General features: G+C 43.4%; 1 protein-coding gene across 1 annotated transcript in view; it reads right to left on the minus strand.

The window, feature by feature from the left end:
- LOC138983641 (uncharacterized) overlaps positions 1-13,738 on the minus strand; it is a gene marked incomplete in the record, with an annotated part of 112,255 nt that overhangs the window by 74,878 nt on the left and 23,639 nt on the right. Inside the window, 1 exon segment of the mRNA XM_070356923.1 lies at positions 11,523-11,720. Coding sequence (XP_070213024.1) covers positions 11,523-11,617 — 95 coding nt within the window.

Genomic DNA, 13,738 nt, shown 5'->3' on the forward strand with positions numbered 1-13,738 from the left:
GGGAAGAACTTCCGGCGGAAGTCGCGTCTGCTGGAAGCACTAATTAAACTCGTTCGAACAATTTGTTGTTGTTTGTTTTTTCACTGAGCCGCGGAATAAACTGACAGCGCGTATCATTGCAGGTGCACTCGTAATTGTGTGAATGGAGCTTCATTCGCTGATGCAGCAAAATCTTTCTATCGTCACAAACTACGTGAGGTCATTGATTCATTCATGTGTAGTCTCACTTCTTCACCACCTCAGGCCGTAGTACGGGGTGTGTGGGGGCGTCAATAATTATTGTTTTCACTTCCGGCCCATATCCCAGGTGCAAATGCAAATCACAGACAAGCGCGCACCTGTAAATCTCACTGACGTGCGCACGCCGAGGTGAGGGAAAAAACCTGCACACACGTCCCGGCTGAAGACCTTATGTGAGAGAGCAGTGGTTTGATCTTTCAGCAGGCGGGGTATATAATGATGATCATGATCATATCCTCGTCTGTTTGATGGGTTCGGATCTCTCTCTCTCTCTCTCTCTTTCTCTCTCTCTCTCTCTCTCTCTCTCTCTCTCTCTCTCTCTGTCTCTCTATCTCTCTGTCTCTGTCTCTCTCTCTCTCTCTCTCGTCTCGCTCGCTCTCTCTCTCTCTCTCTCTCTCTCTCTCTCTCTCACACACAAACACCGTACACACGCACACACACACGCACGTACGCGCACACACACACACACACACACACACACACACACACACACACACACACACACACAACGATCTCTTTAAAAAAATCATTCTCTGCTGTTGATAAAAACTACTTTTAAAAATGCCTGCAGGATTTTTGTGCACCTTAACTTACTCTCACGTGCCATGGTCTACTTATCGCGAGTCGAAAAGCGTGAAATTTGGTCAGATGAATTTCACCCAGCAGTGCATCAGAACAAAGCTCTGGGGAGTTGAGATGACCCATTCTAGGAAGCACATTTCACACACCCTTTTTGCCATTCCTTACTTTTCAATACAGTATTACTAAATGAAAAATAAATCTTTAAAAAGCAAAACAACAACAACATAAAGCATGATAAATACACGCAACATTTTTGATTGCTGGTGTTTTAGATTTGTGTCCTAAATATAATAAATCTGATGTAAAGTACCAAACTTTGCAGACGGAGAGAACCATTGCAGCGTTTTGAAGCTTGGGCAAAATCGTGGTAAAAGCAATAAATTTGACTTTGAAATTTGATTCATGCCATACACTTACTTTCATGTTGAAGGGACATAACTACAAGGCATCTTGAGAGCTAAGTTGGAACGCTGTTCTTGAATTTTACCATAAACAAATCCTCAGAGGATCCTTTATTACTCTGCGAGTGAAGAAAAGTTGACTTTAAAAAGACTTTTGAAAGAACCTTCGCAAAAAATAAGAAACAATGGGAGTGGAGAGGTACGTGTTGTCGGGATTACTTTACTGACAACTGATCTGATTACCAGGAGCCTTTTATCTCCTCAGTCTTTCTTCCATTCAATTATTTACTTTTGTGCAAGTCCTTGTACTCCGTCGCGATATAACCTTGAACGGTTGAAAACGACGTTAAACACCAAATAAAGAAAGAAAGAAGTCCTTGTACTTCCCTTTCTCGACGGAACATGGCGACATGCACTAGCTCGGCTTGAAGGCACAGTCCTTGTACTTCCCTTTCTCGACAGAACATGGCGACATGCACTAGCTCGGCTTAAAGGCACAGGCCTTCCCGTGTAAACAGTTCAACATGTCATCTTGGCCAGGCTGTTACATGGTTTAAGACCATCCCCCCCTACTAACTGTGACGCATACACAATCAAACAATAAGAAAGGTAAGTTGTTGGCAGTCTGTCTGTTTTTGGATTTGTGACGCACACACAAACATCAACAGCTTGGGTGCACTCCGTGAAGGTTGGTTTTTGGTCATGAAATAGTTCCTTAGATGAACACTTGTGGCAATCTTTGAAAATAATTCATAAAAAACACTTCTGTACGGAAAACATCACGGATTTTGGTTTTGGGTATGTGAGCAGGACTGGTGAAGGGGATGTTCTTGACCAGGACTGGTGAAGGGATGTTCTTGACCAGGACTGGTGAAGGGATGTTCCAACACACCATCTGAAACTAAAGCCTGGCCAGATGTGAAACGCAGCGCACTGTTTTCACGAGAAGGACTGTGGGGGACATCGACCACAACGACTTCTGCTTCATTCGACGGCCGCGAAGACGGCGTCCCGAAACTACGACACAGATGTCTGCAAACCGAAACCCGGCGAAAGAAGGGCAAAAGAAACCTATGAAACAGATACAGCGGCACACAGACATACGGGGGGCACTCAATCCACAAATCAATAAGAGAGGTGTACTGATTGTGGGAGGGGGAGACGAAAAGGGAGGGATTTGGGGAAAGGGTTGGGATGAGGTGTAGTCGGGCTGGGGGGCTGGAGGGGCCGAGGGGATTGTGGGGGCTGGGGGTGTACTATCGGTGGAAGGGGTGGTGTGGCAAGAGGTGCTGGAGAAGAGGGCGGGGGGGGGGGGGGGGGGGTAGGGGTGGCCTGTTGGTGGAAGGAGGTGGAGAGTTGGGGTTGGGGGAGGAGGGCGGGTTGTAATGTTGGTTGGAGGGGGTTGAGGGGGGGGGGGGAGAACAGATGTACCAGGGGTATATGCGGGGTGAGGGGTTAGGGGAAGCTGAGGGTGGGGGGAAATGATCAGGAAGGTGAGAATAGGGGAGGACGGAGATTTTATTCTATTTGTGGAAGGGGGAGATGGAAGGGGGGGCTGGAGTGATCAAGACCAGTAAATCGATTGGCCAGCAATACCAGTGACCGCTTTAGGTGGGCACTAGACGGGGAGACAAACGGAGCCTCTTGTCACTAAACCAATTAGTTCCACCCTAAGCGAGTCGAGGAGAGTAAGTAACACTTTATAGGGGGATTCTTCTGGGTGAGGAAAGGTCAGCACGAGACAGAGAGAGGTATTGTCCCCTGCAGTGTAGATTAAGCTATAGGTTTAAAGAAATGTCCCCCAAATTATACTGCGAACCCCTGGAATAAAATGTATTAAAACAAATGTGGGAATTCTTGTTCAATAAAATGTACCCAAGTTATGAGCACACAAAATTCCATATCATCCAAACAGACGAAATAATTAGCCGTTCAACAGAGCAAAGAATGAACAGTGATCAATACCTTTGAACGGATGTGAACTACCCACACGTACAAACAGTTTATATTATTGAAAACGCTTCTGTCACACGTTTGATCTCTTATAACTCCGGCGTTTGTCAGAGACAAACAAAAAATCTCCAAAGCGTCAATAAAATTCACTCCTGGTACAAATCAGCAACAACCCCCCCACCCCCCACCACCACCCCGGACCCCCCCCCCCTTCCAAACCCCATCCCCACCCCGTCCCAACCTTGTACAGCCACCTAGAACAGCCAGTGAGCGCTGTATGTTTTTCTGAGCAGTTCCCCTCTGTTAGTCCTTGCGTCGTCCAAACAGAGTTCTATTTCACGCCCAGTCTCCTAGTGTTCTGAACGCGCAGGATTAACCTGAAGGAATCGGGGTTCAAACCTAATGGATTGCTTCGGCCCCACCGCGAACGATTTAGCAGACCGGTGCTTAACGCAGGCATCCAAGGAAGCGAAAGTTGAAAGCTTTTTGCTACATCGATCAGTGGACGGTATGCTGTTTGCAGCGTCTGTAGAGTCGAAGATTGTGCGAGGGAGGGCTGGATGTTCCCGTCGTTGTGTACATTCTGGGGAGGACTGAATTGAAGCGGGAAAGGGCCAGGGGTGTGTGAATTAAAGTATCGGCTTTCTGTTTGGACGTGTGCGGTACAAACAGACAGTCACTGCAATGAAAAAGAAGGGTGCGTATGTGCGCGTGTGAGTGCGTGAGTGTGTGCCCGCGTGCGTGTGTTCAAAAGACTGACTTCAAATGTTCATCCTTCTTAGACAGCGTTCTGACAGTCTTAGTCATCGTCGTCGTCGTTATTGTTATCGGCAGTATTCGTAAATAAATTCCAAAATCGTTTCGTGTGGGCAGCCAACGTTAGAATGAACATAGTGCTCTTCCGGGTATTTTGTTTGGAGACTTTTAAGTGAGCAACGTGGTTGAGCTAGTTTATCTTTCCTTCTTTTCTTCGTCATCTTCTTCTTTTTTTTTTCTTTTTTCTTTTTTTTAAAGCAGCGAGCAAGCTCATCCTGAACTCAGGTCAACATGAGTTCGGCTCATTCTCTTCCTGACAGGATGCCTTGAGTTTCCTTGTCTGGCAAGGAAACCGATTTTTTTTTTACATATTTATAGCTTTTTATAATGTATTATTGATATAAGCAGATTCGCGATCGTCGATAATGATTTTTCATGGTGTTGTGCAATTTTTAAATTACAAAGGAATTGATTTGTAAGACAGTTTTAAGGGAGCTATTTTTTCGCGGCTGTATTTCCTGTGCAAACAACTCTAAATATGGCAAAAGTGTCACGTGATAATCAACCGTTTGGTTTCGGCGTTCGCTGAAGCAGACGATTTTTTCTGTAGTGATGCAACCATATATTACGGTCTCCTTCTGGCAGCAGTCCCAAAATTTCGACTTGTTTTGACCTTAGAACGATGTCTTTATCATAACTGTGAAGAACAGAACGGAGATCACTGTCGAAGTCGGCCAATCTCAGGGCCGGACTAGGCGAAGAGGAGGGGGGGGGGTTGTCAGTGGTGGCCCAGGGGGATGTCCCCCCTGGCGGCAGGGGCAGATCAGTTCATTTTATGACTGTTTTTTTTTCAAAAGTATATTGTGAAGATATGGGTGTGAAGGCGCAAAGCGCCGAGCCGACGGCGCGAAGCGCCTAGCTTGCTAGGGGGGTCCGGGGGCATGCCCCCCCGGAAAATTTTGAAAAAAAGGATGCAAAATGGTGCAATCTGGTGCATTCTGAGGATGATCATTACCAGTTTCAGGCAGCAGATTTTGTCACTGATTAATACCCAAAAAATTGAAACTCAATGTAAAATAAAGAAATGCATACCTCATTCAATATTTTTATTTTTTGGCTGGGGGGGGGGTCCGGAAACCCTAGAACCCACCCGGGCCCCCCCTCTCGTTGTGGGGGTCAGGGGGCGAAGCCCCCTGAAGCTGACGGGTAGGTCATATTCTGAGATAGGAAAATGGTCGCTCCTTGCATGAAACGGCATAAAATAAGCAATAATAAAAAAAAATTAAATAAGTAAGGTACATGTTTAGGCTAGGGGGGGGGGGGGGGGTTGCGCAACCCCCATAACCCCCCCGGTAGTCCGGCCCTGAATCTGCAATCATTTTCGTCTCGCGAACACTCGATCTCAAATTTAGATCAGTGCTCGCGAAAAACATATGGGAGATAACTCTGTATTCCTAGTTTTGATAGATTTGCGTAGGACTGTCGGGTCCTGTCAGGGAGAGAATGAGCCGAACTCATTTTGACCAAAGCTATCCTTTCGCGCAGAGAAAAAACCCATTAGGCAGCAACGCTGACAACAGCTAACAACAAACCATCCCCAGTTAAACCCCTCTCTTACTCCACCTTTTACTTTGTTTCTAAATTCACAAATAACACAACTGTAATCCTGAAGCCTTTATCGAGGAAAAGAGGAGAGGTTTCACGCTTAAAAATACATTCAGATCCTCTTCCGGTATTTCGCTTCCAAAGAAAACTTATCTTTCCATTTTAAGCTTTCCTGCTCGCCTTATTGTCCGTAAGTGAACCAGAAATAGGATGAAACAGAAAGTAACACATCCGTTATTCTGTGACTCGCGTTCCCCCAAGCCTATACACAGCAAAAACAATGAGACACTAAATCAGTCCAACAGACAATGGAATTATACTTGAAGGAACAGATGTGTCCCCGAAAGCGCAGCGGATCGTATGACAAAACACAGGTACTTGGAGTTTACAGAGTAACGTCTTCTGGTTTAAACAAAAATTTATTCAATTTGTTGCATGACCAGAAACAATGCGTGCATTTTACGATTACTAACTCAAGCATATAATGCTTATTTTAAGCAATCATAGTAAGTACAAAACAAAGGTTAACATGATGGCGGGCTAAATACATTAACTCCTTTCAGGAAACGATAAAAACAAAACAAAAACGGATACACAAACAAAGAGAAACGGGAGGGGGGGGGGTAATACAGAAGGTGGGAAAAGGGCACGAGAGAACAGAAATAGGAATAAGGGAAAAAGAAGAAGACATGATGAAGAAGACATGATGATGAAGAAGACTTGGAGCGCCAGTATTTGAGGAGAGTGGATCTCATTTCAATAATAATAAATGCACGCCTTCTGACGAAGAGTCTTGGGGACATTCACTCTGCTGTGATTAAGACGCATTTTCAATGATTTACTCCACCCAGAACACTTACATATATATCACGTTTAGTGCAGATAAGGTATTTCTGGCGTGTGCATGATGTCACAATGACAATCCCCAAACCGAAATGTGTCTGGTTGGGCGATTAACGGCGGCAAATGGTCGGGTCAGGTCCGTTTTTATCCTGGTACTCGAAGATGGAATCTGTTTGTAACATATTGTCATGTTTTTTGATCGTGCCCCTGTAAACACCCGTTTGGCACTTTTAATTGTGCCAATGCACTTCTTAATTGCCAAGCTTAGACCTGGAGCAAGAACGCTGGAGGATTTTGTTTTAAAGACCCATCCAATATGTTTTATTCCGACAGTTTAGAGGTTCTAATTACCTGGCTGAAGCCAATCACGCACCTCACATCCTAAAAATTATACGTTTTTTTGCATTTGTGATCAAAATATGACATTTTATACAGATCTATACAGCCATTGTCCCACAAAACCGCGTTATTGTCGAGGCGAACAAGGACTGTCTAGATATGTGTCAAATGTCATATTTTGGTCAGAAATGCAAATAACATTTATATATCGATCCATTTCTGTTACACTTTTCAAATTTCATTTTTACGATTGAACGTCCAGATACAAGGACATTTTTGTTATCTCGGCCAGCCGCCTAAATATAATTAGTTTTAGTCGGCCTCTGGCGTCACATGGCTCAAAGAATTGAAATCCACCGTTCAATCGATTCATTGAGAGCTGTAACATTTTCACAAGATGAACCCTGCTTGTCATGCAATTAATTTGATTATTTCGCCCTGCTTTGTCTCAGAGAGAGTGAACGATTACACCTGAACACGTAAAACATAAAGGCAACGACGTGATAGCGCATTTGACAGAAACACGTGACGCAATGGCATTTGATTCTTTATCGCTTCGACTACGCAATTAACCAGTGAGCTGGCATAGCATAAAGGATGGGTGGTACGTGGTGAATAATTGGAGCCGATTATTCCAAGTACCTGTGACCGACTCCACATAGTGACACACAGAAAGCGGATGCAGTGACTGATGCAGGCCAGGATGTGTCACGCAGGCTGAGTGTCGCCAGTGGGGGTGATTGCGTCGAAAATATCTCGCTCCATTATGCCTCTTGTTTAACCCTCGAGAGCCCTCAACGACAGCCAATACAGAACGATTTAATTGGCGTCGATATTTCCGCTATTCATGCCGAGTTCACGCTAGGGACTCTGCAAACGTTGCCCGCCCTTTCCTCTTCCACCAAAATAAGAAAAGAAAAATGTTAAAAGAGGAAAAAAGAGAGAGAAAAAATATATACTGCTTCGTGTATTACAAGATTGTTTTATTTATTTATACGGGAGATTTATATAGCGCTTGACGTTCTCTAAGCGCTTTACATATTAATTTCTGCCGTGTGAGATGGAATTTTTTACACTATATATCACGCATTCACATCGGCCAGTAAATCTCAAGCCATTACGGCGAATATTTACTTTTCACGGCCTATTATTCCAAGTCACACGGGTATTTGGTGGACATTTTTTATCTATGCCTATACAATTTTGCCAAGAAAGACCCTTTTGTCAATCGTGGGATCTTTAACGTGCACACCCCAATGTAGTGTACACGAAGGGACCTCGGTTTTTCGTCTCATCCGAAAGACTAGCACTTGAACCCACCACCTGGGCTAGGAAAGGGTGAAGAAAATTGCTTACGCCCCGACCCAGGATGAAAACAGTATGTCGTGTTCTTGCTAAGGAAGACCAACCGCTTGCCCTTCCCACCGAAACCCAACCCCCACCCCCACCCCCCCCCCCCACCCCCCTCATCCCTCACCCCCAACCCTTCACTCTACACAAAAAAAAACAAGAACACGACACGTAATTCTGCCTTGTGTATTACAAGATAACAAAAGTATATTGTTATCACAGAGAAGAAGATATAAAATACAAACCTTTAAAGACATCACGTTAATAAGAATCGACGGAGAAGACAGAAACAAGAAAAGGCTTCGAAGTATAATAATGATAATTTACCTAGTGTAAGAATCAGTCACAAATAGACACAACGAACATGACGACATTGAAAGAAGAAAAGGGCAACGAAAACGAATGAGGCGCCGACCAACCAGAACATGTTTTACTCATGGCACGGAATAATCCGATATATATAAACGAGTTGGCAATCGTTTATGAAAAACACGGCGATTATACTATGATAGATCACGACATGAATTAATGTTATTGGGACCAGCCAATACTTTAAGCACAATATCAGAGGAAAGCGATGTACGAATAAGTGAACAAAGATATAACAGAACACAAAAACAAAAAACACCCAAAACACACAAATAATCGACAGTACAGACGAACGGACAAACAAACAGACGAAGAAAATGACGTCAAAGTGAAAGTTAGAAAAAAAAACCTGGCAAGAAGAATTAAGAAAGAAAGTTTCAACCCGACTTGCAAGACAATGACAATGACAATGACAAATTCTTTTATTAACGAGGGTAATGGCATAAGCAAACAGGTGCTTTTTTACATCCAGCCCTCGCCCATGGGAGGGTTTAATCTAATGATAATACGTTTTAAAAATGTTGGAATATCAGAAGAATAGAGAAACGTATTGAGGAAAAGGACAGAAAGAAGGTATGGAAGAAAGAAAGACAGACAGACAGACAGAGAGAGAGAGAGACAGACAGACAGACAGACACACAGACAGACAGAGAGACAGACAGACAGAGACACAGACAGACAGAGACACAGACAGACAGACAGACAAAAAGAAAGAAAGAAAGACAGACAGACAGACACACAGACACACAGACAGACAGACAGACATACACACAGACATACACACAGACAGACAGACAGACAGACAGACAGACAGACAGACAAAAAGAAAGAAAGAAAGACAGACAGACAGACAGACAGACAGACAGACAGACAGAAAGACAGACACACAGAAACCAAGAAACAAAGAAAGTAAGAAGGCACAAAAGAAGGAGAAAGAGAAGGAGGCAAAAACTATACGGAGTAAAATAATAACGTCATGATAAAAACAGGACAGAAAATAAACTGAAAACATAAAACAGAGAACAGGGAGGGGGAGAGAATGCGAGACAAGAGACACAAGAAAATTGGTTGATTAAAATCAACATGGCCGAAGCAATGTTTTCATAAAAGAAGCGGTATTGTACGGGCACATGTTGAATTTGGGTTACATGTGTTGCAGAGTATTTGAAAATCCGTAGGCATAAAAACATGCAAAGAAGAGTGATAGGTCCCTGTTGTGAATATAGTCAAGTGGATAAATTGATTACTTATGTTTCACACTAGTTTTGCTGTTACAGCAGTCCCTCTCATGAACGGACACCCTTGGGCCAGTACAAACCTGTCCGTACATTGCAGGTGGCCGGTCACGGGAGACCCCCCCTCCCCCATCACACACACTCAGGCACACTGACGGACTGAGTGAGTCTTTGCTACATAACTGGTGAACGAGCTGTACTTGTCCTAAAACAATAAGGTCAAACTACTACAACTTATAACTGAAAGGAAAAAAATGTCCTGTAAAAATGACGTTAAATCAACGGTGTCAAAAAAAGAGAGATAAAAGAAATCCTCAAATTCCTGAGGATACAGGCACCCCATGAAAGCAGCCACGAACATACTCACAGAGGCACACATGCTTGTGCAGATACTTTTCAAAAATACGAATTGAAAACCTGCATATGTGGTAATTTCTTTTTTTGAGTGTGTGGCTTTATTGAATACTTCAGGCAGTGACTTTTCCCTGTCCAGTTTTCTCTTTCGTCTCTATTACCCCTCACTTACCCACCCCCACCCCCTTACCCTCCACTCCCTTTACCCAGCCCCGACAGCACAAATTTGTAATCTGCAAGGCAGAGTACACAGTCATTTTCTAAAAGGAAGACTACTCCTCTTCAATTATATCCAGAGATCTTCCAGCTGTCTCCACCATAAGCCAAGTGGTCGAGTCTTATACCCCCTTTCCACACAACGATTCTAGGTCCCGTTCCCGTACCGACCAAGGAACGGTGCGGGCACGGGAGGGATCGGGACAGAACCGCAATGAACGTAACTGATCGTTAACGGAACTGCTTTGAACGGTAGGGTCGGTAGGGACGGCTGAGTTCGGGCTGCATGTTCAAATTTTTAGCCGTTCCCCTCCCGATCAGAATGAACGGTAATGGAACCTCAACCCATCGGTAACGGAACGCTTGGATCGTTAAAGGAACTTAAAACAACGGTAGCGCTCTCACACACTGAGTTGTCATACCCGCATTCTAGGTCCCGTTCCCTTACCGACCAAGGACGGCTGCCACTATGGTCAGACGCTGCTGAAAGATGCACAAAAAAACCGGCCGTTTGCGCAGAGTTCCATTGTTGTGGCAGCATTCCTTGGTTGGTACGGGAACGGGACAAAGAACGGTTGTGTGGAATGGGGGTATTATACCTTTTGACACCGACAAACTGAAGAATGAACAGATATATGAGGTAACCGTCTCAATGGTCCAGATCCAGGCTCAGGAAACAAAGAGTATATATGGCCTGGGGCGATTGTAGCTTCCCTTCTTCGTGTCCGATAGACAAGGACAATAAATAGTAGAGCATAGTGCAATTTCATGTTGGCATCTTCTCCACTGAAAGCTATAACCTAAAGACTGAAGACCAAAGTGCTTTACCCCACTTCTGACCCGAATCACCCCCCTCCTGCTAGGTACACGTGCACTCAAGTTAACCTCTGCTTTGACCTGGGTGCCAGGAGTCGGATGAGAGAGAGAGAGAGCGAGAGCGAGAGAGAGAGAGACACACACACACACACACACACATAGACAGAGACAGACATAGAAAGACAGAAGCGGAGAGACTCAGAGGGAGACACAGACAAAGACATACATACAGAGAGAGAGTGTGTGTGTGTGTGTGTGCGTACGTGCGTGTGTGTGTGCGTGTGTACGGTGTGTGTGTGAGAGAGAGAGAGAGAGAGATAGAGAGAGAGAGAAAAACTGTAACTGATCTTGTGAGAACGGTAACAAAACGAGACATGTCACCTCTCCGAATGCATTCCAATAGATGACCGCTCCGGCGGCCACCAAAAAGCATGCTGTAACTCCAGTGTGTGTATTAACTTACCCAAGGCATCCTAGCAGCAGATAGAAGGTGGCCCAAACACACAACCCTGGTATTGTCCTCCCAATCCGCCAACTTTTGCCGCGACCACCAGCCATCGCCAACCTGCTCCTCCTCTCTCTCGTCGTCGTCTTCGTCGTCGTTGTTATGAGAATTGTCTTTTAAGTCGTTCGGCGAAGCTCTTCAGAAACCTTGTCACACCTGGGAAGTGAACAGAATGTACCACGTATGAAAAAGCAAGAAAGAAATATCGAAGAACTGATGATGATTAACGACATTTTAAAGAAAATGATAATGGTGGTATTTTTATTTTATATTTATTTCGTTTCAAATATTGATTATGCTATCGTAATTCGCACACCATTAGTACAAGAGTTCTGTTTTCTACGGCGACAAAGCCTCTGATGGGATGAATAAATTGGTGACAGCGGGAAAAATGAGAGCTTATAAAATCAAATATCTCCCACCAACAGTTATATTAAATCCCACAGCAGCGAAACAAAATTTCACAGTGAGCAAAACCCACACGGTTGTAATACTATTCCCAAAAGTTTTAGAGATAGGTTTGGTCCGCACGGAGAGTGTGATTTTTTTAGGTGTTACTTTGAGTTGCTTTGTCTACCTTTCATAATTAGGACTAAGCCTTTGGCATTAGTTTCAGCAAACTTGTCAGTAAACATTAGTGATGTAGGATAGTCTGTCCCGGACCACCTATTCATTTCACTCGCTTCGTCTTTAACTCAAAACCTCCACAAGACTGTTATTGCGCCAACTAATCTTCCAGTCACACCTCAGTGGAAGATCAATCACAGAAAGTTCAGACAACAATCTGGGTTAATCTCTTTACCGTACGACAAAAGTAAAGGGTACTTAACGGCGGATTATATAGACTGTGCTAGTACAGTGGAACCCCCATTTCAAGACCGCAAAAATGTGAAACAAGTCGCGTAAGGCGAAAATACAATATTTAGTCAAGTAGCTGTCGAACTCACAGAATGAAACGCAATGCCATTTTACTCGTAGCATCGTCAGGCCACCGCTCATGGCAAAGGCAGTGAAATTGACAAGAAGAGCGGGGTAGTAGTTGCGCTAAGAAGGATAGCACGCTTTTCTGTACCTCTCTTTGTTTTAACTTTCTGAGCGTGTTTTTAATCCAAACATATCATATCTATATGTTTTTGGAATCAGGAACCGACAAGGAATAAGATGAAAGTGTTTTTAAATTGATTTGGACAATTTAATTTCGATAATAATTTTTATATATTTAATTTTCAGAGCTTGTTTTTAATCCGAATATAACATATTTATATGTTTTTGGAATCAGCAAATGATGGAGAATAAGATAAACGTAAATTTGGATCGTTTTATACATTTTTTTTTTTTTTACAATTTTCCGATTTTTAATGACCAAAGTCATTAATTAATGTTTAAGCCACCAAGCTGAAATGCAATACCGAACCCCGGGCTTCGTCGAAGATTACTTGACCAAAATTTCAACCAATTTGGTTGAAAAATGAGGGCGTGACAGTGCCGCCTCAACTTTCACGAAAAGCCGGATATGACGTCATCAAAGACATTTATCAAAAAAATGAAAAAAAAGTATGGGGATATTAATCCCAGGAACTCTCATGTCAAATTTCATAAAGATCGGTCCAGTAGTTTGGTCTGAATTGCTCTACACGCACGCACGCACGCACACACACACACACACACACACACACACACACACATACACACACACATACACCACGACCCTCGTTTCGATTCCCCCTCGATGTTAAAATATTTAGTCAAAACTTGACTAAATATAAAAATTAGGTCTGCAAAAGGAGGGAGTTTTAAATAGGGGGTAAACTGACAGAGAGGGTATGAACGAAAAATCGAAGAAAACAAGATCTTAAAAGGGAGGTTGTCTAAATTGGAGGGTCTTACAAGGGGGGGGGTTCCACTCTTTTACCACAAAACACCACCTCTTCAAAATTCGTAGCTGTATTAGGCGGACAAGCTCTGAACAAAGTTTGTAGAAATAAAAATCAACACACACAATGTTGCGGCAACAGATATAGAATTAAAAAATAAAAAAACCAGACTACTAACAATCCAAAATCAGCCAAGAATCATAAATACAGTAGAGAATACTTCTTTTAGTACATAATTAAACGTTCCATTGACTAATCTAAAGAAAGTTCTTGTTTGCTTGTTTTTAATTTTTGTCATTA

The sequence above is a fragment of the Littorina saxatilis genome, linkage group LG13 (genome assembly GCF_037325665.1).
Source record: "Littorina saxatilis isolate snail1 linkage group LG13, US_GU_Lsax_2.0, whole genome shotgun sequence".
In the NCBI taxonomy this organism is placed as follows: domain Eukaryota; kingdom Metazoa; phylum Mollusca; class Gastropoda; order Littorinimorpha; family Littorinidae; genus Littorina; species Littorina saxatilis.